The 25,543-nt window shown below is 36.9% G+C and overlaps 1 protein-coding gene across 1 annotated transcript in view; it reads right to left on the bottom strand.

Annotated features, from left to right (window-relative positions):
* Positions 1 to 1,352: 1,352 nt before the first annotated feature.
* The window catches only part of gramd4a (GRAM domain containing 4a), a 111,281-nt gene continuing 87,090 nt past the window's right edge, over positions 1,353 to 25,543 (bottom strand). Inside the window, exons 7-19 of the mRNA XM_052120506.1 lie at positions 22,271 to 22,296; positions 22,030 to 22,121; positions 18,717 to 18,808; positions 18,326 to 18,374; positions 18,129 to 18,200; positions 16,801 to 16,844; positions 16,540 to 16,649; positions 16,220 to 16,374; positions 8,744 to 8,888; positions 8,551 to 8,644; positions 8,316 to 8,406; positions 7,689 to 7,757; positions 1,353 to 2,045 (exon numbers count right to left, since the gene is read on the bottom strand). Coding sequence (XP_051976466.1) covers positions 1,947 to 2,045; positions 7,689 to 7,757; positions 8,316 to 8,406; positions 8,551 to 8,644; positions 8,744 to 8,888; positions 16,220 to 16,374; positions 16,540 to 16,649; positions 16,801 to 16,844; positions 18,129 to 18,200; positions 18,326 to 18,374; positions 18,717 to 18,808; positions 22,030 to 22,121; positions 22,271 to 22,296 — 1,138 coding nt within the window. The 3' untranslated portion in view covers positions 1,353 to 1,946. The remainder of the gene's footprint in view (positions 2,046 to 7,688; positions 7,758 to 8,315; positions 8,407 to 8,550; positions 8,645 to 8,743; positions 8,889 to 16,219; positions 16,375 to 16,539; positions 16,650 to 16,800; positions 16,845 to 18,128; positions 18,201 to 18,325; positions 18,375 to 18,716; positions 18,809 to 22,029; positions 22,122 to 22,270; positions 22,297 to 25,543) is intronic.

Here is a 25,543-nt window from a genome sequence, read left to right as displayed (position 1 = left end):
AAAGATATTTGGTTAATTAAATGAAGCTTAACATTGTCTTTGTGTTTGTTTTGAGTTGTCACAGTGTGCAATAGACTGGCATGTCTTAAGATCAATATTAGGTCAAAAATGGCACAAAAGAAACTGCTTTCTCTAGAAACTTGTCAGTAAATCATTGTTTTGAGGAATGAAGGTTGTACAATTCTTGAAATTGCTGAAAAACTGAAGATTTCATACAAAGATGCACACTACAGTCTTCAAAGACAAAGCACAACTGTCTCTAACAAGAACAGAAAGAGATGTGGAAGGCCAGATGTACAACTAAACAAGAGGATAAGTACATCAGAGTCTCTAGTTTGAGAAATAGACGCCTCACATGTCCTCAGCTGACAGCTTCATTGAATTCTACCTGCTAAACACCAGTTTCATGTACATCAGTAAAGAGAAGACTCAGGGGTGCAGGCATTATGGGAAGAATTGCAAAGAAAAAGCCACTTTTGAAACAAAAAACAAAAAGAAAAGGTTAGAGTGGGCAAAGAATCACAGATATTGGACAACAGATAATTGGAAAAGAGTGTTACGGATCTTAACCCCATTGAGCTTTTGTGGGATCAGCTAGACTGTAAGGTGTGTGAGAAGTGCCCGACAAGACAGACACATCTATGGCAAGTGCTACAGGAAGTGTGGGGTGAAATGTCACCTGAGTATCTGGACAAACTGACAGCTGGAATGCCAAGGATCTGCAAATAACTTTTTGAAGTAGTTTAAGAAGTCCTGAACATTTGTTTCAAATTGTATTAGTAGTATTTCACATTATTAATGTCCTGACTATTCATTGTGTTCAGTTCAATGCCACTTTGTATAATAAAAGTACCAATTTCTTTTCATAAGAGCAAAATCTGTACATTACTCCAAACCTTTGGCCACCAGTGTAAGTATTTGTATTTTCCTAATCAAAATAAATTTTTTGATATCAGGAATGTATTTATGTCATTTTGATATCAAGAATAAACTTTTTGACTAGTGCAAGCCTATTTACAAAATTGAGCATTTTCACCTGTAGTAATATCATTGCTGATTTCAAGAATTAGCATTTTAATTAGTGAAAACTGAATTATAGATATCTGTAATTTGTATCTTGCATATGATGAAATGTCAAAAGGGCTTGTGATACAAGAGGAAAAATTAAGCAAGTTTGTGTGTTTTGTGCACACACAGAAATGATGTAAACAAATGTAAAATGAAAAAGGCTTTTTTTTTGTTTATTAATAAAATGCATTAAAAAATAGTTGACCCAAAAATGCAAATTTTACCATCATTTACTAACACTCATACTGTTGCCATTATTTAAGCCAAACCTCGAGGAATCGGTCTTCGTGTGCCATTTTTTAATATTCACAAACACAAATGAGACTTGAGAGTTACTGTGGAGGGGAATATTTCAAAGGTAAAAGTTCCTCACACAAAGCTATCGTATGATTCAGAAGACAAACATCACATGAGTCCTTTGGTACTACTTTTAAGACACTTTTATGATGTTTTTCCATTCGTGGAACTTGACAGAAAGTTGCGTAGGTTTGAAACATGAGTGTGAGTAAACCATTACAGAATTTTCATTTTTGAGTAAACTATTCTTTTAAACACCCTCCTATACGATACGATTCGTATATCACCACCATAATATCTCGCAGCATAAAACCAGGCAGAGGCATGGCATAAAATCACTTTGAGAGACAAAAAGTACAAAACATTTTGGAAACGATCACAATCACATGACACTGAGATGCCGCCCACATCTCTCCAGTTGTAAATGTCCCTGTTGAGATGCAGTGCTCTCACTGGAATGTACTGGAGCTCTTGCCCGTCACATAAGATGACGACAATTATCCAATCACAGTCAATTAAAGAGAATGAGGCAGGAAACACCAGTCCCACCCTTCACCAAATGAGATGTCCTTCAGGGTGAGTTACGTCTCAGGGTTGGCTGTGGTCATGATCTTCATGTACTGGGTGAAGATCGTTTCAAAGGCCTCATCTCTGTGAATCATGGCACCAAACACCAGCGGCTGCGAAATATGTAAAAACAAAAAAACAAAAAACAGTTCACTAAAAACTAAGTATTTACTCAGTTATTAATCTGTAACAGACACAAGCCTGTTACCATGCTTCATTTATTTTGAAATTATATCCCTCACTGCTAAGAGTTTCAGTGCCAAATGTTGATTTTATTTGTTGTTCTTAAATAATTAAATCATATTAAGTATTTAAGTAAACATGTGTTAATGCTAGGGATCCTCCCAAAAACAGATGTATTGCTTGTTTTGTGTCCAAAGAAACACAAAATGGTTATAGAATGGTGCCCAAACATGGACTAACACGATTGCATTTATTAAACATTGTTTATTCCTCTGTTACGTTTGGCAAGCCAAAATACTAAAAAGGAGGATGAGTGCGGATCCAAACTTAATTTTCCTTCTGTTCTGTTTTTGACTAGAAGAGAGCCTATAAGAGAACTGATTAACACATTCAGTGAACTTTACATAGACTCTGAGGTAGAAAATGAAGGGACTGTGGATGAGAATCCTGATGGTTTTCCTTTCCTGCTGCTGCCACCTCTGGAACCTGAGGAAGAACAGGACCATGAAGTTCGCTTCGATGAGTGCACTAAGAATGTGAGCGAATGTGTTACTTGTTCTGAAATGGAAAGTAAATGTAGAGCCACTGAAAAAGACTGAACTACCATGTAGAATGGGAATGTGAAAGAATCCAGAAGAAATTAGATTCAATATTCAAGACTTAGGCCAGTCCATGGTCGATTGTTTAAAAAGATGGGACGTTCAAGCTAAAATCCCTTGTGCCTTTAGTATCCACTCCCATACATCCATATCAAAGTCCTTCTGTTCCACTACCTGTATCCAAAGTTAAAGGTCAAACCTACCATTTCCAGCATAATCAATTACCCATCCGAGAAGGTAATTTCATGGTGTCATACCATCCACCTGTGAAATTAGACTTTCCAAATTTGAAGTGAATTGAAGAAGACCCCGTTACTTTCATAGAGATGTGAAGAATACTTTGCTAACAGACCTCTCTGTGATTATGAGATACTTGCTTCTCTCAAGTCCTAAAGGTACAGCTAAAGACTGGTAGCTGGCAGAGAAGAAGAATGTTCAGACTTGGAGGCAGTTTAAAAAAGTCTTCTTGTGAGGATTATGAAGATGAAGCCGCTAGAGAATTACTTGAAAGAAAGCAGGGTGCAAAAGAAAGAATCAGGGATTTTGCTTTCCATTATCTAGCCGTATGCCTACGAAGGAACAAAGATATGCCTGAGAGAGAAATTGTTTAAGCTATTTTGAGGAATTGTAACCCACATCTAGCTAGGTTACTCAGAGGAACTGTCAGAGATGTGGATGAGCTAGTGAGGATAGGTACACAGATTGAAAGGGATTCTGATGAGTCTAAAATATATAGTCAAGTCAATACTGAATCACAAAAAAAGAAGCCTCAATCTTCTAGAGAATATGTGCCTAAATCTCCTCATGCTAATACCAGAGTCATGCAGTCTGTACAAAATGCTGTGCCACCAGATATTAAGACAATCACACTCCCTATCATTCTGCATAGCAGATATTTCCAAGCAATGGTTGTCTCTAATTCAAGAATCTTGCTGAAAGCAACTGCTATGACAGCAGCAATGCTAACCTGGTAAGGGACACTCTTTTTTACTATCAAATTGGAAAGAGACAGACTACTATCTGAAAGTTAGAATGGGAATGTGAGCATCAAGGGCGGAAATTGGACCTGACACTGAACATTAATGAGAGATTCAGATTTGACTGTACCTATCATTTTAGGTATGGGTTTTATACTGGTCTCAGGCCTAAGAGCCCAGTATAGTTTGCCAAATATGGAAGATGCTGATTATGACATCACCTTTCCTTATCTGTCTCATGAATCTAATTCTACAATACATTTGTACCTCGCTGTACCTACACCTTCAGTGTCAGACGAAACTCAGCGATCCATACATTAACTTACCCAGAAGGCTGACACCAATAAATGTGTTAAAAGTGTTTCTGAAAGAACTGATGTTGGAATGGCCAACAATTTGCACACATGAGATCGGTCAGTTAAATATGGTCAGACATCACATCATTACTACTGATGAAGTACCAGTGTAATAAAAAGCTTATAGATTGTCAATAGAAAAACAACAGTTTATTGATGCAGCAATCAGAGTTGTTAGACAAGAGAATTATCCATCCTTCAGCTTCCCCATGGGCTTCACCAATAGTAGTAGTAGTGCCAAAGAAGGATGGAGAATCAAGATTATGTGTGGACTTTTGTGGTTTAAATACAAAAACTCACCTGGATGCTTATCCCATGCCCCAAATTCAAGACATCCTAGAATTATTACATGGAGCGACAGTATTTAGCACCCTTGACCTTAAAAGTGTCTACTGACGAGTGGAAACGGAGCCCAAAATTATACAAAAGATTGCATTTGTATGGCTTCATCTCGGTCTGAAAAATGCTGCAGCGTCATTTCAAAGATTGATGGAGTATGTACTCAGAGAATTGAAAGGAAAGTATCGTCAAGTGTACATTGATGATGTGGTAATATACTTGGAAAATGAACAAAAGCGTTTACAACATCTCAATCAAGTGTTCAGCTGTCTCCATTATGCAGATCTCACAGTGAACCTAAAGAATTCTAACGTCGTTCAAAGATTGCTTACCTTCTTAGGACACATGGTCTCGGGTGAAGGAGTCAAAACTGATCCATCTAAAGTATTTGCAGTATGTGAGTTTCCAGTACCTCAATCCCTCAAGGACATCCAAAAATTCTTTGGGTTATCAGGCTGGTACCACCGATTAATTCCTAAGTCTTCAGAGAAAGCTGTTCCATTACACGCCCTGAAACAGAAGAAAGCCACATGGACTTGGTCTGAAGAATGTCAAAAGATTTTGATAACATCAAGCGTGACCTAACCCAAGCACCTGTATTAATTCCACCTGATTTTAGCAAGTCATTCAGAGTACAAACCGATGCTAGTGAAATTGGCCTGGGAGCAGAGTTAATGCAGGAATCATAAGGAAAAGAGCATGTAATAGATTATGCTTCTAGACTGCTGCGAGGAGCAGAGATCTTCTGTGTCAGAAAAAGAATGTCTAGCTATAGTGTGGGCTGTGGAAAAATTCAGACCATACCTGGAAGGGCGACCTTTTGACATGGGTGATCCAACATCCTAAGCCATCTTCAAGACTAACACGATGGACCATCCGTTTACAAGGTTTTGAATTCAGTGTCAGATACAGAAAGAGCTTGTTGCTAATGTTGTTCCAGATGTATTGTCCAGAAGCTTGGAACACACTTCAACCCCAGATATGCTAGCAGTGATCAAAGCCACTAAGTCTGCAGTAATTTCAGCAAACCTACTGGTAGATCTGACTCACATTGCCACCGTACAGAAAAATTATCCAGAAATCAAAGAGCTAAGCAAGAAGGCTGATTCCCAGACAGATCATGATCACTCGCGGGTGCATTATGTTCGAGACATTTTTTTGTTTTGTTCCATAACATCCCTGGTTGTCAGTTGGGGAGGAGGTTGCAGTTATTCATTTCTTCATGTCTTCGAGTCAAATTCTTACAATATGTTCATGACAATCCTTTAAGCGGTCACCTCGGTCGAATTAAGACACTTCTTAGGCTTCTGTAAGATGCCTATTGGCTAAGTTTACGAGCAGACGTATGGAAGTACAGTAAAAATTGTCAGATTTTTCAGAAATACAAGCCTTTTTCAAAGCTGTCAGGAAGCATGACAGTCAATTTACAGTCAACTTCAGTTGTATAGCCAGGTTATATGCTTGGTGTAGATCTGATGGGACCTTTTCCTAAGAGCACAAAACAGAATGAACATCTACTAGTCATAGTTGACTATTGCTCTAAGTGGGTAGAACAGTTTCCTTTGCAAATTTCTAAAGCACCACAAATAGTGCGGATCTTAGTGGAAAAAGTGTTCATGTCATCTTGTGTCTGACCGTGGAGCTCAATTTATATCTCATCTCATTAACTTGGTCTGTAAGCAATGGGGAGTAATTCAAAAGCTAACTACTACCTATCACCCACAAAACAACCTCACTGAATGCATCAATCATACATTGAAGACGATGATAGCTTCATATGTGGAGGATCAACACTGACAGTGGGATAGATGTTTGGTCTATTTCAGATTTGCAATCAAAACTGCTTGGAATGAAAGTACAGGATACTCTCTAGCAGAGATTGCTTTAGGATGCAAACTAAAGGAACCACTGGAGAGAGCTCTTCATAGACCAACTGATCCTAGCAATTCTACTTACCCAGTAGTAGATAGACATAAAAGCCTGATTTGTCTGGTAAAGGAGAATGTGGAACAAGCTCAGTCCAAGCAAAAACACTATTATGACCTGAGGCGGAAACAGACATATTTCCAGGTAGGAGATAGTTTGGGTCCAAGATCATCCTTTATCTTAAAGCAGATGACGGGTTTATGGCTAAATTGTCTGCTAAATGGAAAGGCCCTGCTAAATTTGAAAAATGTTTAGGTCCTGTGAATTATACTATTTCATTTCTTGATGATCCTGAACATAAAGATACATGTCATGTACAAAATGTAAAGCCTTGCCATGGGTATGACAAGCCTTCCCATAAGGGGAGGGGTATGTAACAGCCTGTTACCATGCCTCATTTATGTTGCAATTCTATCCCTCACTGCTAAGAGCACCTCGGTCTCTTCCAAGATTACGATGAGTCTGTATACAGAATGGAGATTAAACAACTGGCTAGCTCAACTGAAAGTATGCCGCTGTTTTTATTTCATTATTTAAGAAATGTATATTGCTTATGATTTATTTGTAAAGGAGCAGAGCTCTTGCACTTATAAGTTCTCTATTCTATGAGCTTTGTTTAGTTCAAAGCTAAGAATTTAACATGAGTTCATTTGTATTTTTGTAGAAGGACTTCTTTATGTTTATTGAAAATCTACATCAACATTGTGGATCACGTTTGTATCATAATGCACAGAGGGATGTAATGGTGTTACTTTTGAACTTTTATTTTCCACTGCTGTTTTTAATTTCAGGATAACCTACATGTTGTGGATTATTAACTTTACGGTGGGATCTATCTCAAGTGGATGGATTATATGTTTGTTCAAGGACATTTGTTCAGATATTTTTGTCATCACTAGATTTCAAATGATTTAGATAAGGCTCTTACACTTATCAAACTTTCATACCTTTGTCATCTTTCAGCAATATTGAACCTGTATATTAATGCTACAGGTTTTACAGTCTGGTTAGTACGCTACCATACTTTGATTCCCTTAAAATCTATATTTCATTTCTATGTAGTAAAAATTATATATATATATATATATATATATATATATATATATATATATATATTTTTTTTTTTCAGTGCCAAATGTTGATTTAATTTGTTGTTTTTAATTTGTGTTTATATAAAATCATATTAAGTATTTGTGTTGCTGCCTTATTTCTTCACTGGTTTAAAAATGTGTTATGCTAGTGATCCTCCCAAAAACAGAAGTATAGCTTGTTTTGTGTCCAAAGAAACACAAAATAGTTATTAATCAAAGCAACAAGTAAGAGAGCGTGATTATTTTAATGAGGATGACGTCATTCTAATGAAATGTATGACGTACCTTCTGTGTTGATGGAGTAGCTATAGAGATGCCCATTCCAGACCCTGGCAGAACTGATAAAACCTTGTACTATAAATTTAAAAAAAAGAAAGAAAAGTAGTTATCGATTATTTCTGACACTAGCCATTAGTTTTCTGGATGGCTAGTTCACTAGTAAACATATGTAGTCATGCAAGCCCTAATAATAAGTAATATAATTCCTCCAAATGTCATAATATGGAAACCTGTGGAAAAAAGCATTATTATTTAATTTATCGGATACATTATATGAATTGATATATATGATGGAAATAGTCCTGCAAAGCCCAACTTTTGACTATCAGTATAAGGTCTGGTTTGCAGCAAGCCAAATTAACATTTAATTAGGTGTATTTATCCGTCTTTTTTTTCTTTTCACAAAACTCGACATCCTGGAGGAGCCCCCAATTTATGTTATGTCCCGGCTCACAGAGGCCACAACATAAAAGAGGCAGAGACAAAAAAGTACAAATATGATAAAGTTTATTTTGATACTTATAGTTGACTGCATATTAAGCTGGTATAAAAGATGTATGTTAACATTTAAAGCAAACCTTTGAATTTTTTAATTTCTGTTGTTTTAGCACTAGAGTCTATGTACTCAGATACCTTCTGAATATCTGTGATGTCCACCAGTTTGATGACTTTGTTCTTCTTTGAAGAGCCTGATCTTGAGCTGGAGCTCTCGAAACACAGATAGCTGATGGATAGAGAATTATACTGTTAATGCATTAAAATAGATCATTACAAAAGTTCTTAATCTGTTAAATTACAATGTTAATGATCTTCAACAATCAGATACTTAGCAAATGTTTCTGTTGATATCCGTTGACAAGTTTCTTACTTCTCCGTGACGTAGAGCATCCCGTTGCGAATGTAATCGGTGGGCATCTTTCTATCTCTATTTATCAGATAACATCTCCAGCCATTCTCACATACTGAAAGAACAGTCAAACAAAACCATCACCACACAATCTTTCTTTTGCAACAGTGGAAAGAGATTGAATCGTGTTATTAGTCAGTTAGAGAGCTCTCACCAGACAGAGGTCTCTCGTCCTCTGGCAGGTTGAAGATCTCATGGAACGCTCCTTTTTTTGTGGTGTGTGAACGGCCACTCTCCTCTTCGCGGGTCACTCCAGCCGGGATGGTGGCTAAACTGCACCGTGACACCACCGGCTGAGTCTGAACACAAAGATGAGGGAGTTTAATCCTACAACAACTTGAAGAAACATCAACTGATCTTCTCAGTCAGAACATTAAAGTCAGAACATTAAAGTCTACATAAAATGTCTTTTGCAACCCATTTTATTTCTGTTTTGTGATGTAATTATTTACCATAGGGATTTCATCAAACCCTTCATAAAAAAGTTCTAAGCCATGAACCAAACCAACCAGCTCTCAGGTAAACCAAAATAACAAACTTTGATACCAAGCAAAAAAACTATTTGAAATTGGACAAAAAGACAAGGTCTTTAATGAGGAAACTAACTACAATACCATGTAGCACTGCAAATGACATAATCAAAAACATGGAGAAATACAAAATGATTGATTTAGAGTTGTTGATTATAAGTGTAAAAACCAATATATTTTAGTTTATTGTAAAATATTCAGCTTGTGCCATCCACAGTGCGTCAAAGAAGTGGGCAGGCGCTGAAGAGCTCTTTTGCAGCGGTTTGTTGGAATTCAACCATTAGTCACTATTTTTAAATTTGAAATAACGCAGACTGATAGCTTTAACAGGAGTATATACAAATGATTAACAACCTCAGAGCTCATGGTATGTCTATCTTTTAAAGTTTTATAAGTTATCATTAGTAATCAATTCCCATATGAAAAAATGAATGTGATTTTTACATCTGGAACCTGACTGTTGTACTATAAAGCTAAGAATAGTAGTTTCTGGGAATATTGTGCAATGATGAATTTTTAACAACTAGAACAGGAATGTGCAAATAAGATCAATTTTGATTTCATGTTGACTAAGCTCAAAACAGTCCTTCATATCCATAGTACAGTCATGCTTTCAAGTTAATGCAAGGTGGTGTTTTGAGATATATTGGCACATAAGTAAGCCAGATTATTAATGGCGTAACGTTCTCAAGTGCATGGTAAATGTCATATCAGCAACCACCATTGCAGTGGTCTGCATCCCGACCTTGGCCCGACAGAACCCGAGACTCCACTGGGTTTGGGTGAGTTTTTCCAAGCATGACTTCGGGTTCAGATCGGGTTGGGGTTTGTAAAAAAAAACTTGTTTTGCGCACCTGCTCTTGCTCACAGACAACCGCAACCGGACGAGTTAGGGGGCATTTACAGCGACATGTTCTTGTGCGCATCTGCCTTAATTTTCTATTGTTTTCCTTTATAAACACGTGCTGGTCTTTGACTGTTGCACCGTATCTTGTTGTGGCGTAGTGGCTAGAGCACAGGGCTGTGAATCAGAGGGTTCAAATCCCACAGCCACCACCATTGTGCCCTTGAGCAAGGCACTTAACTCCAGGTTGTTCCGGGGGGATTGTCCCTGTAATAATTGCACTGTAAGTCGCTTTGGATAAAAGCGTCTGCCAAATGCATAAATGTAAATGTTTCTTTGGCCTCTCATGCAGGATTGCCACGTTTTAGACATAATGTCAAAATTCATAAGAACTTCATGTTTAAAAAATGCATAAATGTCACAAATATTCATCATTATGAAGAAGTTCTGCCTTCAAAGAGGACTTCATGTAACTGTTACACTGTTAAATATGATTCCAGACTTTTCTGTTCCAAGCAAAGTTTCGATGCTTGATAAACAGTAAGCAACGTTTCGTTTCCTTCTGCTTTAGTGTGCTGAGGGGAAGACATGACTTGTTTAAACAGTGTTTATTTGCTGTTACAATACTTTTGCAAATTTTGCTTACATAAAATACAGCCTATTGCAACAATACTTGCTTGGAGAAGAAAATATAAAGAGAGCGAGTGATTTCAGGTTCGGATTCAGGCTTAAAATCTGACAGTACCGTTGGGTTCGGGTTGGGTCAGGTCACACAATCTTATATGCACGTAAGGTTCGGGTTTCATTTATAAGGCCCGTGCAGACCTCTACATTGTTGAACTCAAACTCAAGAGCAGATGGTTTTCCATCGGTGCAGTTTTCCATGAGAACACAAACTTAAAATACTTTCATTCAAACTTTCAACAGTGTCCTCAGGGAGGACATTCTACTAATTCTACTATAGTCTACCTCTATTATGATCCACCTGAACTGTAAGGAAACCAAACTACAGCTGCACTCTGTGTCATCTCGAAGTACACTATCTACAGTATACACTCAGAGCACATACTTATCTGATTCATTCTGATTACATGCATACTGATTCACGACATAGGGAACTAGGGAGTTGATTGAGACGCAGATATAGTCTGTGAAAATGGATCCAAAATGGCCCAACATAAGCTGTATGTTAGTTATTTGCTAACATTAGCTATTAGCTCTAAATTAGATATGAACTAAAATAGCTTTACATTAACTATTAGCATACATTAGCTGTATCATAGATATCTTTATTTACAGAAAACACCTTATGCTGTTCCTATGGACCGCAATATGTGAGCATGTTCGCCATATTCGAAAGGTCAAGAGCCGTCCGTCTTGACGGTCTGCAACAGTCTGGAGTATTTTCCAGCCAACTTTCAGATTATTATTTTCCATAAACACTGGGCAATATTTTGGATTATATAAAAATTCCTGACTTTACTTTTAAAAAAATTTTTATTTTATTTTTTGTAGCTAACTGCAAATAAAGTCCTCATAAATAAAACAAAATCATGGCAAACATACAGAAAATTAGCACCCAGCAAGTCAATTCATTACATGATGAACTGTTTCCACACAAACGCAGTTTATTCATTTCCAAAAAGTTTTCGAACACATTTTGTAAGATAAAATTATTTATTTATTTATTTAAATATCAAGAAGTTTTCTCAGGGTTACATCACATTAACAAAATGTACCTTTTCATTAAAATGTCAAAATAAATATCAGATGTTTCTTAAAACTTCATGCTCAGTCTTGAGGGTCTAAAGGTGTCCGCTCTGTTTTATGGTCAACATAAACAACAAAATAACTACCTACATGTTGGTTACACTCAATGACTTTGATTTGGTGGACAAAAGCGTTTTTAATTATATTTTAAAACACAATTGTTTCACTGCTTATTTTTTAAAGAAATAACAATAAAAGATTATCCAGTACTTGTCATGCCAACATTTCTTTTTACAGAAATTTCAGCTTTTAATGAGATTTAAAAAAGTTTACATGACATTTTTAACTTTAACCTTAGAAAAAAATATCAGTATGACTTTAAACTCAGCAATTGAAAAATGTTCATGATAGATGAGGTGTATTCAAGTAAATGGTTTGTAAGAATTTAATTGTTTATGTATTATTAATTTAATAGATCTGGACAAATATGAGCGTCACTTCATTGACCCGTAGGACAAAAGAACATAATATGCACCTGTTACGCTCTGTAATTGTATTTCATGATGAATCTTGTAAAAAGAATCCACATTATGATCATGAAAAGGTTTTTTTTTCTAGATCGTTCACCCACTGTAGACACACATTTGTTCTACTCCAATCTACTACTTTTGAAACATTTGAAAACTTGTGGCGTAAGTTTCATGTGAACACTACTGAAGGACAAGTCAACCCATCGCATACTCCGACACACCAGCCAGTGTTTTCAGAAAACTGCTGTCATTTTTCACAGTGGAGAGAGAGCTCACGCGCTCAAGGTTGCCACATTGTGTAACTAACAGCGTCACCCTGGCAGCATATATCCAAACTGTACAACTCCAGATCTGATTGGGGGAGTTCACCTATAGAAATCTGGCACATGCCGAAATCAAATTCTGACCGTCTAATCGCCCTGAATTAAAGTCTGTTATTTATCAAACGCATTAAAATGAAATATAAAATATTTTACTCGCATTATTAGTTCCCCTCGCATCTCCGCTCAACTCGAGGCCTGGCTATTAGCTTACTTTAGATGTGCATTAGCTTTAAAACTAGCATTAGGTGTACATTAGCTATGAACTAACATTAGATGTTAGCTAGTAGCTAACATTAGATGTACATTAGCTATGAACTAACATTAGATGTTATCTAGTAGCTAACATTAGATGTACATTAGCTATGAACTAACATTAGATGTTAGCTAGTAGCTAACATTAGATGTACATTAGCTATTAGCTTCCATTAGATGCACATTAGCTATAAGTAAGCATAAGATGTATATTAGCTATCAGCTAACATTAGATGTACATTAGCTATAAGTAAGCATAAGATGTACATTAGCTATCAGCTAACATTAGATGTACATTAGCTATTAGCTAACATTAGATGTACATTAGCTATTAAGACAAAATTAGATTTACATTAGCTATTGCTATCATTAAATGTACATTAGCTATTAGCTAACATTAGATACATATTAGGGATTAACTAACATTAGCTATTTTAGCTATTAATCCTCTGGGGTCTGAGGGTATTTTGGGCCCTAGAAAAGTTTTGACATGCCTTGACATTTGTGCTTTTTTCAGTTGCTTAAAAACATATTAACGTCTGATAACACTGTATTCAGCACAAACTGGGCTACAATAATATGTGAGCAACATGTATGTACATGTTTGTATTTTTGAGAAAATAACATTTATTCATGGTTTTTGAAAAAACTAAAATTTTAAGTCACTGAAATAAGGTCATATAACACATACTAAACATTGACAAGACTTTTGAGAACTGGATCTTGTAGCCTAGAAATTCTGCTACAAAATGATGTGAAAACCATCCTGATCACTCATTCAAACAAAACAATATAGTAATTTAACTTTTGTAAGACAATTTTAGTGTTGAAAGATAATATGCGAGAGGCATGAATGATCATGAATATTCATTGTAATTCACACATGAGAGACAAAGACCCCCTCCCCTGGGCCTATCAATGAGGGATAGAGAATGAATGTGAGGAGACTAAATGATCCAAATCAAGTTTTAAGTTAAAAGAAGTAAGACTTAACTTAATTTTAGACCTACACTACCATTAAAAGAAGTCTCTACTGCTCACCAAGACTGGATTTATTTGATCCAAAATACAGAAACAACATTGATATTCTGAACTCTTTTTACAATTTAAAAGAACAGTTTTCTATTTAAATATATTGTAAAATGCAATTTGTGATCAAAGCTGAATTTTCAGCATCATTACTGAGGTCTTCAGTGTCACATGATCCTTCAGAAATCATTTGTGGCAAGGCGGAAGGGTGTGATTATACACACCCGGTCCCTTATCAGGCTAATAAAGCCTCCGAGAGAGATAAAGGCCGATTGCGGAGGATTGTGCGGGAGAGAGAGAGACAGTTTACGGACATGTCCGTCATGTGTGTGTTTGTGTCTTTTTAAGTTTATCATTAAAACTATTATTTATATTGTTAAGCCGGTTCTCGCCTCCTCCTTTCCATTGACTGCTTTACATCATTATAATATGCTGATTTTCTAATATGGGCATATTTAAAGTGCATTTTACTAATTTAACCATAACACATATTTGCAAGTACAAGCTTTGTTGATGATAATGAGGCATTATAAACACTAGATAAAATATAATCTAAACAGTCATATTATTTTTATATCATATTACATATCATATTTATATTATACAGCATACAATTTAAATACCTGCTTTAGCCAAAACAACATTTACATGTAACTAAAACTTGCTTATTAGGAGTCATATTTCAAATGTCAATACTCTGAATCCTGGCTGGCAAGTCTGGAAACAGTCCCACTAGTAAAATATGTACATGTTTATATATAATAGCATGTCAGCTAATGAAAACTAAATTACTTACTCGTCCGAAATTGTATCCTCGGCTGGATCAAGTCTCTCTTCAAAATACAAACGTTCATCGGAGTTTCGCTCTTCTGAGGAAAATGTTAACTCTTCCATACTATCCTGGAGCTTTCTCGCCTGTGTATCATTGCAAACGAGCAGAAAAATTAATGAAATGTGTTTACAACCTCACTGTTGGGAGCATTTACCATTTGCATTGATCGCCTCAGCACATTAGCGTATGAATGGCGCGCTCTGCTGGTGGGTGGGATCACATTACAGATAATTAGATAGCCAAGTACAAATCGTACATTGCTTTGTTTCAAACAGATTGCATCGCAGGAGAATATTTGTTTTAAATGTATTTAAAAGTAGAAATCTTAAGCTTTCTTTAGACATGTTTCACGTTTGTGTGATAAGTATTCGCGGAGTTTCAGTTAATTTTTGTGACGTGTTTCAGAAATATGCTCGCGAACACGGAGACTGCTGAATGCTCACACTTTTTATTTTCTTTATTTTACAAAAGCACAAGATTTTGTTGTTCTTGTGAGTGTACACAAATAAAAGTAGACCCTTTATAGTCTCTACTGATGTCTTACACTTATCTGTATGCCCCAAAATGACGGAGTATTTTAAGTTCTTTCTGATATAATGACGAAAATATCCACCAGGACTCGCCGGCGTGTCCGTCGATCCCAGAGGGTTAACTAACTAACTATTAGATCTACATTAGCTTTTAGCTAACATTAGATGTACATTAGCTATTAACTACCATTAGATGTACATCAGCTATTAGCTAGCATTAGATGTACATCAGCTATTATCTAGCATTAGATGTATAGCTATTAACTAGTTTTAGATCTATATTAGCTATTAGCTAACATTAGATATTAGCTAGCATTAGATCTACATTAGGTAGTAGCTAGCATTAGATGTAGATTAGCTATTAGCAAATATTAGATGTACATTACCTACTACCTAGCCTGTGCGAATAAATCTCATTCTCATTACTGTTAGGATTTTCTTTTTTTCTTTAATTTGTAAGAACATCATGGCAATATTTATTGTCCAGAATATATGCTGATATACTAAAAAAACATCTTGTGTCCTTGAAAATACTATTTTTCTCACATTACAGCCACGTCACAACGTGGCCATTTGGATCCATTTGTGCACAGATAAAAGTAATGTCACAAGATGTATCTAGATCCAAACACACATATACACACACATTTACACAGGAAAAAAATAAAGTAAGGTAAGCTGTTGGCATCAGAAGCATACTACAGTCCATACCTTCTCACACCCAGACAGCTGAGAGAGAGAGAGACAACAGATCATGTGACTGTTACATCAGCGACCTACACTGACGTAACCCTGTGAAGCAACACCCATCACACACTTACACACATATTCACAATGCCTGTTACACTTTACAGTGTTTTAAGGAATGCCTGATGAGGCCATTCTATTAGATGAATACAGAAATCTATTTTGATTCTAGACTTTAAATAGCTGAAGAAATGAACAATTGTTAAGAGTAAAGAGAGAGAAAAAAAACTAATAGGCATGAAATTTAAAACAATGTTAAAAACCTAGGGGACTGGTGTTATAATATATCTCGTTCTCTCTCACCCGTCGTGTCACAGAGGCATTGCTGCGTTCTTTCAGCTGTGGGTCGGTGGGCAGGCTGTTCCACATGATGCATGGGGAGTCGTATTTGTCTCTCAGTTTGGGACAGCTCTTAAACAGGAAGTCTATAACAAAAAACTTGATGCCCATGTAAAGCCCTGCCAGAGAAAAGACACACACCATTAAACTGATAAAACAAATTAATTCACTCAACAGTTGTAAAAAAATACACAGCCTTGTGCATTCCAAAAGTAAAGCCATTCAGCATGGTGTGTTTGTTGTTGTTTTGATGTAGTGAAGGGAATATGAGTTATGATTCTCACCGATCATAAAGCCCATATGCTTGTACGGAAGGACGCAGGTGGAGATGAAGGTCACCCACAGAGTGATGTACAACTTCTGAGTGATCTCAGGCTGAACCCACATGAACAGACTGACACACACACACACACACACACACACACACACACACACACACACACACAAACGATAACATTCATTAGTTTACTTCAGTTAATGAGGTCGGCTATGTAAGCTGCTGCAAAAGTAAAAAAACAAGACAAAAAAAAACTAAAAAAACGTACTTTTTGATTTTCTCCAAAACATCTGCCATCTTACCAAAAAGATTCTGCAAAAAAATACATTCATTATATTTGGGTCAAAATGAATTCTAAATGAAATGTTCTTCCAAGTAGGGTTTAGTTTACTGGGGTGTCGGTGTTTGGTCGTCACTGGGATGGTAGCCTACCCACAAAGAGAACATTTTTTGTACCTCTAGTTAAAATGTATAACTTGTTTTGGGTACATAATTGTATCCTAACGTCCTAGTGTGTACCTTTAAAGGTACATTTGTATATTTTACTCCTCTGGGAACAAAACCCAAAAAAAAGCCTTACACATCTGTAACCAAAACAAGGGTACCCCCCATTGACGGACAATTTTCCTGAGAGTGTATAGGAATATAGACCAATATTAAAATAATAATAATAATAATAATAATAATAATAATAATAATAATATAAATACTATAACTTATATTTTTTATTCTTTAAAATCCTTACTTTTCCCTTATGATAGTGATCTAACTCCTTTTTTTTGTTCTGTTTAATTCATATGTTGGCATAACTTAGATTTATCTACAAAACTAATTTCAAGAATTTAAGCATAAGCCTTTTCATAAAAAGGTGTTAAGTTAAAGGTTTTATTAAATCAAATAAATTCACTAAGAATGAATTGTGCACAGTAAAAGAGCCCTTTTGTTGCATGCACTTTGGTTTTGCACCCAATTCACTAAAGGAATAAAGCAGAGCAGGCAACGGTGCAAATGTGTTCATAAAAGCGCTGCTGAATGCAATTTGTATGGACAATACTAATCTTGTAACATGATTCTGAGTGTGATATAGTGGAGGACACACTGTTATCTGTACAGCATCACTGTGATCCAGACACTTGAATCATCTCTTAAACATGCTGAAAGTGTGCTTGATAAATGTCTTCTGCATGATTTGATCATTATTTGATGAATTACTGCCGATATCATCAATAGAAAATGTACATAAACGACTCTTTTAAATAAAACAAAAGTCGATATTTTACTACCAGCTGTCATCTGGTGGTAATAGCATGATGTAAATTGCACCAGGAAGGTTTTGTGAATGAGGCGCGGAACGGCATGACGATGACTAAATCCAAATACTCAAGACGCAGCGCAATTTCAGTGCTGACTGTGCACGCTTAATGTAGATATTTAAATAGATCAAGTAGATTATATGAAATATAATATCACACACTAAAGTGGCTACATTTGCTTCTCAGTGTAAAAACTTTTCACTGGTGTAAATGTGATGGCATCTTTATATTCTAAAAGGGAAAATATTTTTGATTTAATTGTTTATATATTTGTGATTGATACCTGTGCTTTTTGTGCAACATCAAGAACTAACTGAAACTTTTCAGACACAGTCAAGTCTTCCTTAGGAGGTTCCTGGAAAGAGAAAATCACTTCAGAAAAGTACACACACATGCACAGGTCATGCACTAAGAATATTAAACATTTTCAAATATTCTCTTTATTAAAAAAAATAAAATACAAATAATAATAATTCCTACCACAGGTTCATAAACTTCAGGCACAATACTCCACTGAATTCTCCATCCTCTATAGAAAAAGAATTACATGCCAAACATTACATATATATTCTAAAAATTCTAAGCATAAAAAAATATTTTCACACTTTTTGCATAATTTGGCAAAAATTACAGTTTGATTTGAAATGACGCCCAGTAAAATATTCTGGTCACAAGTGAGATTTTCTTTGATGTTTCTCTGTTTTTTTTTTTATTGTACACTAACTATATTTCTATAAAGTCAAAATAAACATGTTCAGAATGCACACACATTTTCAAATTCAATGTAATTGAATTCAGTGTAATTGTTCTGTAATTGTAATTGTTCGGTTGTCTAAGAGTTCCTCCTGTTTCAAAGGAAAAGTTGCTTTACCTGGCTATAAGGTAGTTTAACGACAACCTCAGAATGGCTAAAAAAAGAAATAAAGGAATGGCCCAGCCATGCCATGCTGCATTCATATAGATCTGAGACAGAAAAATAAAAGGGTACACATCACAATTCTGTCTCAACAACAACATCATTTAACATCATTCTGTCAAACAGAAGCCTTTTTCCATTTTTACAAAAGGTGGTTCTGAAAGTATTTTTCGGGCAAGACTGGCCTTTAGTGTTAATACTGTAAAATGCATGGTGGCATCTCAAGCTACATTAATAATATATGCTGGGAAATATACTGTGACTTCAGAAAAGTTACAGGGTTGATATCTATCATTTATATACTGTATATACACAGATCAGCCACAACATTAAAACCACATGCCTAATATTGTGTAGGTCCTACTCATGCCGCCAAAACAGCACCAACCCGCATCTTAGAATAACATTATATTCTTATCACCACAATTGTACAGAGCGGATATCTGAGTTAATGTAGATAGCTTAAACCAGTCTGACCATTCTCCATTGGCCTCTCTCATCAACAAGACATTTCCATCCACAGAACTGCCACTCACTGGATGTGTTTTGTTTTTGGTATCATTAGGAGTAAATTCTAGAGACTGTTGTGTGTGAAAATCCCAGGAGATCAGCAGTTACAGAAAGCCCGTCTGGCTGGTTTGAGTGAATGCTATTTTGAGATGCAGGTTGGTGCTGTTTTGACGGCCTTCACAATATTAGTCAGGTGGTTTAATGTTGTGGCTGATCGTGTATATATATATATATATATATATATATATATATATATATATATATATATATATAAACTACTGTTCAAAAGTTTAGGGTCACTTACTCATTCTTTATTATTCATTTTAGAATAATAGTAAATTCATCACAACTATGGAATAACATAAATGGAAAAATGGGAATTATGTTGTGACTAAACAAAATCCAAAATAAATCAAAAGTGTGTTATTTTAACATCTTCAAAGTAGTACTCCTTTACCTAGAATTTGCAGACATGAACTCTTGAACATTTTCTCAAGCAACTTCTTGAGGAATCACCCTGAGATGATTTTTAAACAGTCATCCATTTCAAAACAATTTTTTTTTTAAAATAAAATGTAGTTTTGTAATGAAATAAATGTAGGCTATATGTTGGCACAAACATATTTTTGTCTACAAAATTAATTTAAAACATTTAAGCATAGACCTTCAGATCAAAAGATATTTAAGATCAAGGAAATCATTTCAGTCAAGTGACACCAAACTTTTGAACTGTAGTGTGTGTATGTGTATGTGTGTATGTATATATATATACATATATGTGTATGTGTGTATGTATATATATAAATATATATATATGTGTGTATGTATATATATATATATATCCAAAACATCCTCTTGTTGCATTCCCTTGCACTGTATATAACAGATTTGTATTTATATTTGCACTACGAGTGTGTATGCTTGTATGTATGTATATGTGTATATATGTATGTGCGTATGTATATATATATATATATATATATCGTCTTATTGTGTATTCTATATATACTTTATTTTCTATTAAATCTTTATTTATTTACTTATTTTTTCAACTTTTATTTATTTTTTTATTCTTGTTGCTGTTTTGTATTGTTTGTGAACTGGAAGCTAATTCCTTGTATGTGTACGCATACTTGGCAATAAAGCTGTTCATATGACATAATTATCTGTATCTGTCTCTGTATTCGGACAGAAATGGGTGTGGGTGGTGCGAAACTAAAACGAAACATTTTTAAATGTTATTCTCACATTTATAGATTCTATTAATAAAATATGCCTTGTGTATGCCTTTTTACAATAACAGCCTAATAATAATAATAACAATTATTATTATTATTATTATTATTAATACTACTATTATAATACAATAATTAAATAATAATTTATTTATTTTTCTTACCAGATGAAGCTGGATTTGTATGCTACATTAACTGTAGAATATGTTGGTATTTCAGATGTTAATCTGCATGATACAGAATTTGTGTTTGTTTGTTCATGTATAACATTATTGTGAAGGCAGCAGGTGTCAAGCTAAATATGAAATGTCAAGCACACATTTTAAAGTGAATAATAAATACAAATTCAAACATTAAAATAAATGAAAATAAAATCAATATAGCCTACAAACAGGTGAAAGTCCTGTAAATCTATCAGGATTTTTTATGATAGGACATTATTTAGTTAGATAATAATAATAATAATAATAATAATAATGTTACATTTATACAGCACTTTTTCATAGCTCAAGAACACTTAACATTCTCAAATTTAGTTTAGTTTAAAGAAAAACAAGGGGAAAAAAGACTTAAATTTCTTTGTTTTACATTAGGAGGAATATTCCGAATAGATGAAAACTCTATGGAGCCTTTAAACCTTTTTGGAGCATTTTATTTATTTCCGGAATAAAGTCTTAACTAGTTAAAAACCTTAACCGCTGATGTGAATATAAATTTGGCCAACTTTAAGAGACTGATAGACAAGCTCCGACGTGAAATCACCTCAGGTCAGTAATTTAACATCATGCTCAAGTTTATGCTATAAATGAATACAAGGGAATCATGTGATACATTAACATAGACATTTCAAGAATTGGAAAGTGTACATGATGTCATATCTTAATTAATATTACACTTGACAAGCTCAAGACGTGCACAGTTTACAGAGACCGCAAACGTCCGATCTGAAATCACACTGAGTATTTTCATTCATAAGGTTTACACTTTAAATATACTGGCTGCTCAGATTCATAAATTTGTTGTAATTTAGAATAGGTTCATTTTTCAATGTTTTTTTCTCTCCCCTTTTCTCCCCAATTTGAAATGCCCAATTCCCAGTGCACTCTAAGTCCTCGTGGTGGTGTAGTGACTCGCCTCAATACATTATTTTAATAAGGTACAGTTATTGATATTAAGCTAACTTCATAACTAAGACATAATACTACCTTTACTTTCAATTTGTTTTAATAAAAAAATTGCTAAAATATCAAGGAAACACTGTGCTTGAGACAAGCAAAACCAAATTTAAATACTGTAAAATGACATAATTTTCATGCATGTGTTTTATAAAAATGCATGTAATAACTTATAGTAAAACTTGACATCATCTATTCTTTGAACCATATCAATGAACTGTTTATAAAATTAGATAAAATACTGATAATGTGGTACAAAGTAAATTCTATAAAAAAAAGTCTGCATGTGTCTAAAAGGAATAAAGGATCATTTAAGATGCAGTATGGAATACTGATATAGCCACTCACAATGAAGGCAATCGCTGACGTATACACTGAGTGCCAGTTGGATAAGGCGGAAAGATTCCGTAAGAAATTTGTCACCGGTCTGGCACCTCGTTCTAGAAACAAAGTAATAAAAAATAATATCAAGTAAAGCTAAAATATTAAAGCAACAAAGCTATTTGTGAATGCATGAAGTATGTTAATGACTCAACCTCAACACAACCAATTAAATAAATGGGGAGATATTGAATAAAAGAGAACTTACTAAGTCGTCGCATATTTTCTGTTAATCTGTAAGAAAGTTGAAACCATTGTTTTAGTTAAATCAAACAAAAAGTATTATATCAGTACTAGACTTTTATAAAAGAAAACATGAGTGGTGTTTGCCCGTGCAAAACTTAAATGACACAATGCTCAGGTGTTGTGGGCAGTGTGAGGTAAATGACTCAAAAAGTAATCCACTAAAAATTACTAATTACTAATTGTATAAATACAATGAATAATAAATTTAACTGAAGGTTAGTCACTGCAATCTGATAACAATAATTTATAATGTAACGTGTTACACTACTTTTTTACCTAGAAGAAATTAGATTACAGTTACTATTTACTTTTAAGTAAATTACACCCAACACTGGTTGCATATGGTTGCCAGGAATATTGATATGTGTTTGCCAAGATGTACTGAAATATTGTTTGCACATTCTTCTGTATTTGCTAGGATGTTCTGGGTGGTTGCTAGGGCATTGCTATGGTGTTCGGAGTTATTACTAGGTGGTTGTTTAGCAATCTAAGACAAATAAACCCATCCCAAAGTCAGTCTGATATTCTGATCTCTAGATATGGCTCAGGTATGGAAAGACAATGTAAATCTAGGATTTTTTCACCTGAATATCTTCAGTGTTATTACTTAGAAAAGTGATAACACATCTATCCTCGACAAGCTGCATGATTTGAGGCATCATTACTGCCTGTTTCACAAGCGGTGCAGGATGAGTTGCATGCAAAATTTCCTAGCAATTGTAATAGTGATGCTTGCCTTAGCAAACTTCCCTACTGGCAATATCTTACACCAAACAATGCCTGTCTTGTAAATTTTTACAGCAAAGTGACACTTTGATCTTGTAAATCACTGAAAGCAGACAGCTGTGGGCAGCACACTGTGGTGGTGGGGGCATGATTAAGTGCTGGCTTGTGAATGAAGAGCGAGATCAGGACATGAGAACAGTAAGGATCATCACCTGGCAATGATTGTCTCTAACAGTTGTTTGTCATTGCAGTGAGAGTGGAGATGGCTTTAAGATCGAGCCAGATGCCAGTCCAGAGAGAGAGTGACGGAGAAAGACTCTATTGTTTTATGTCCACTGAAAACGTCTAGGTTACGTATGTAACCTCCGTTCCCCGATGGAGGGAACGAGACGTTGTGTCAGAGAAGCGACACTAGGGGTCTTGAGCACCGATATCCACCTCTGATCTATGAAAAAAGGCCAGTGAGAGTTGGCAGTCGGTATTTGCATGTCCCGCCCCCGGACATACGGGTATTTAAGCGCCGCAAATATGGAAGTTCATTCAGGATTTTTCTGAGGAGCCGGAAATTTTCTGGCCACAACAGTAGCTCGGCTCAGCGAGACACAACGTCTCGTTCCCTCCATCGGGGAACGGAGGTTACATACATAACCTAGACGTTCCCATTCTGTCACTCTCTCCACGTTGTGTCAGAGAAGCGACACCAGGGGTCCACTTATAAAAGTGCCATGCGCTGAGCCGTGTACGTGAACTGCTGATACAGGAGCGAGCAGGTATTCTTACGTGCAGGATGACCAAATGTATCAGACTGCACGTACCCTTCCCCAATGCCCCATTCAAGCCATCAGAATCCTTTTCGTTACCTTGGAGGGGGGAACAAGGTGATGGCCGCCAACCTGGGAACGGGCCAGCCTGGCTGGGCCTCTTTTCTCTCTATGTTTCTCGCATAGAGCAACTACGGCCGGGGCCCTTACACACATTGAGGGAAGGGGGTCTTAGCCCTTCTTTCAGGGGGAGAAGACCATGCGGAGGCAACACCTACCCGGCAGGGGAGGCAAAGAGTGGCAAATGCATTACATGGCCTGTTAGGACCTATGTGGAAAAGTTGGTGCGGTGGTAGATCCAGCCTCGTAGAGGGGGGAAGCATACAGCACGGCGACCGAGGCAGCTGTAACTGCCTAAGGGAGACACGGGGGTCCGCTCGTGAGGGGACAGTACTGCGGAATTACCCACAGGGGGAGTCCGAGCACGAGGCCTTACCTGTGGAGCACCTATTCCAGTACAGGGTAGCCTTGGGGTACCCGTAGTGGCTTGGGTCGGCGAGTTCCGACCCGAGTCAACCAGCGACCCGAAGATGGGGTCTCCTGGGAACGGAGGCGCACTATTTTACCTCGGCTGAGGGAAAGGGCGCTAGGCGCAAGCGATTCACCCGGCCAGAACGTCAGCGTGTTACTGAGTTCTATGGGCTCGGACCTGAGAAAACACGGGATGATACTGACTCAACACGGAGGTTGTAAAACCTCGAGAAAGTGTTAGGTGTTGCCCACCCTGCTGCTCTGCAGATGTCTGCTAGGGAGGTACCCCTGGCCAGTGCCCATGAGGACGCAGCACCCCTAGTGGAGTGAGCTCGGACCCGCAAAGGGGGGGGGGCACGGCCTGGGTGTGATAAGCCAATGAAATGGCGTCGACAACCCAGTGGGAAAGCCTCTGTTTGGAGACAGCGTTCCCTTCCCGCTGTCCCCCGAAGCAGACAAAGAGCTGCTCAGAGCGTCTGGTGCTCTGTGTGCGGTCCAGATAGATACGCAAAGCACGTACTGGACACAGCAACGAAAGGATTGGGTCTGCCTCTTCCCAGGGCAGCGCTTGCAGGTTCACTACCTGATCTCTGAAGGGTGTGGTAGGAACCTTGGGCACATAGCCCGGTCGCGGTCTTAGGATCACGTATGTGTCTGCTGGACCGAACTCCAGGCAAGTGCCGCTAACAGAGAATGCTTGCAGGTCCCCGACCCTCTTGATGGAGGCGAGCGCGATCAGCAGGGCAGTCTTGAGAGAGAGGGCCCTGAGTCCAGCTGAATCTAGTGGCTCGAAGGGGGGTCTCCGGAGGCCCGTGAGGACGACCGAGAGATCCCAGGAGGGAAATAGGTTAGGCCGGGAGGGAGTTAGCCTCCGGGCACCTTTGAGGAACCTGACAATTAAGTTGTGCTTACCAAGAGACTTGCCGTCTATCGTGTCATGGTGAGCCGCGATGGCGGCGACATACACCTTGAGGGTGGAGGGGACAGCCTCCTCTCCAGCCTCTCCTGTAGAAACATGAGCACTGACCTAACCACGCACTTCTGTGGGTCTTCGGCTCCGGAAGAACACCAGTTCGCGAACAGACGCCACTTTAGGGCATAAAGATGCCTGGTCGAGGGGGCTCTGGCTTGGTTGATAGTATCTATGACAGTCGGTGGTAGGCCAGCTAGATCTTCCGCATCACGTCCAGGGGCCAGACGTGGAGGTTGCAGAGGTC

Source organism: Xyrauchen texanus, chromosome 47, assembly GCF_025860055.1.
Source record: "Xyrauchen texanus isolate HMW12.3.18 chromosome 47, RBS_HiC_50CHRs, whole genome shotgun sequence".
NCBI classification, from domain to species: domain Eukaryota; kingdom Metazoa; phylum Chordata; class Actinopteri; order Cypriniformes; family Catostomidae; genus Xyrauchen; species Xyrauchen texanus.
The sequence above is the reverse complement of the archived record's forward strand: the minus strand, read 5'-3'. Positions and strand labels throughout refer to the sequence as shown.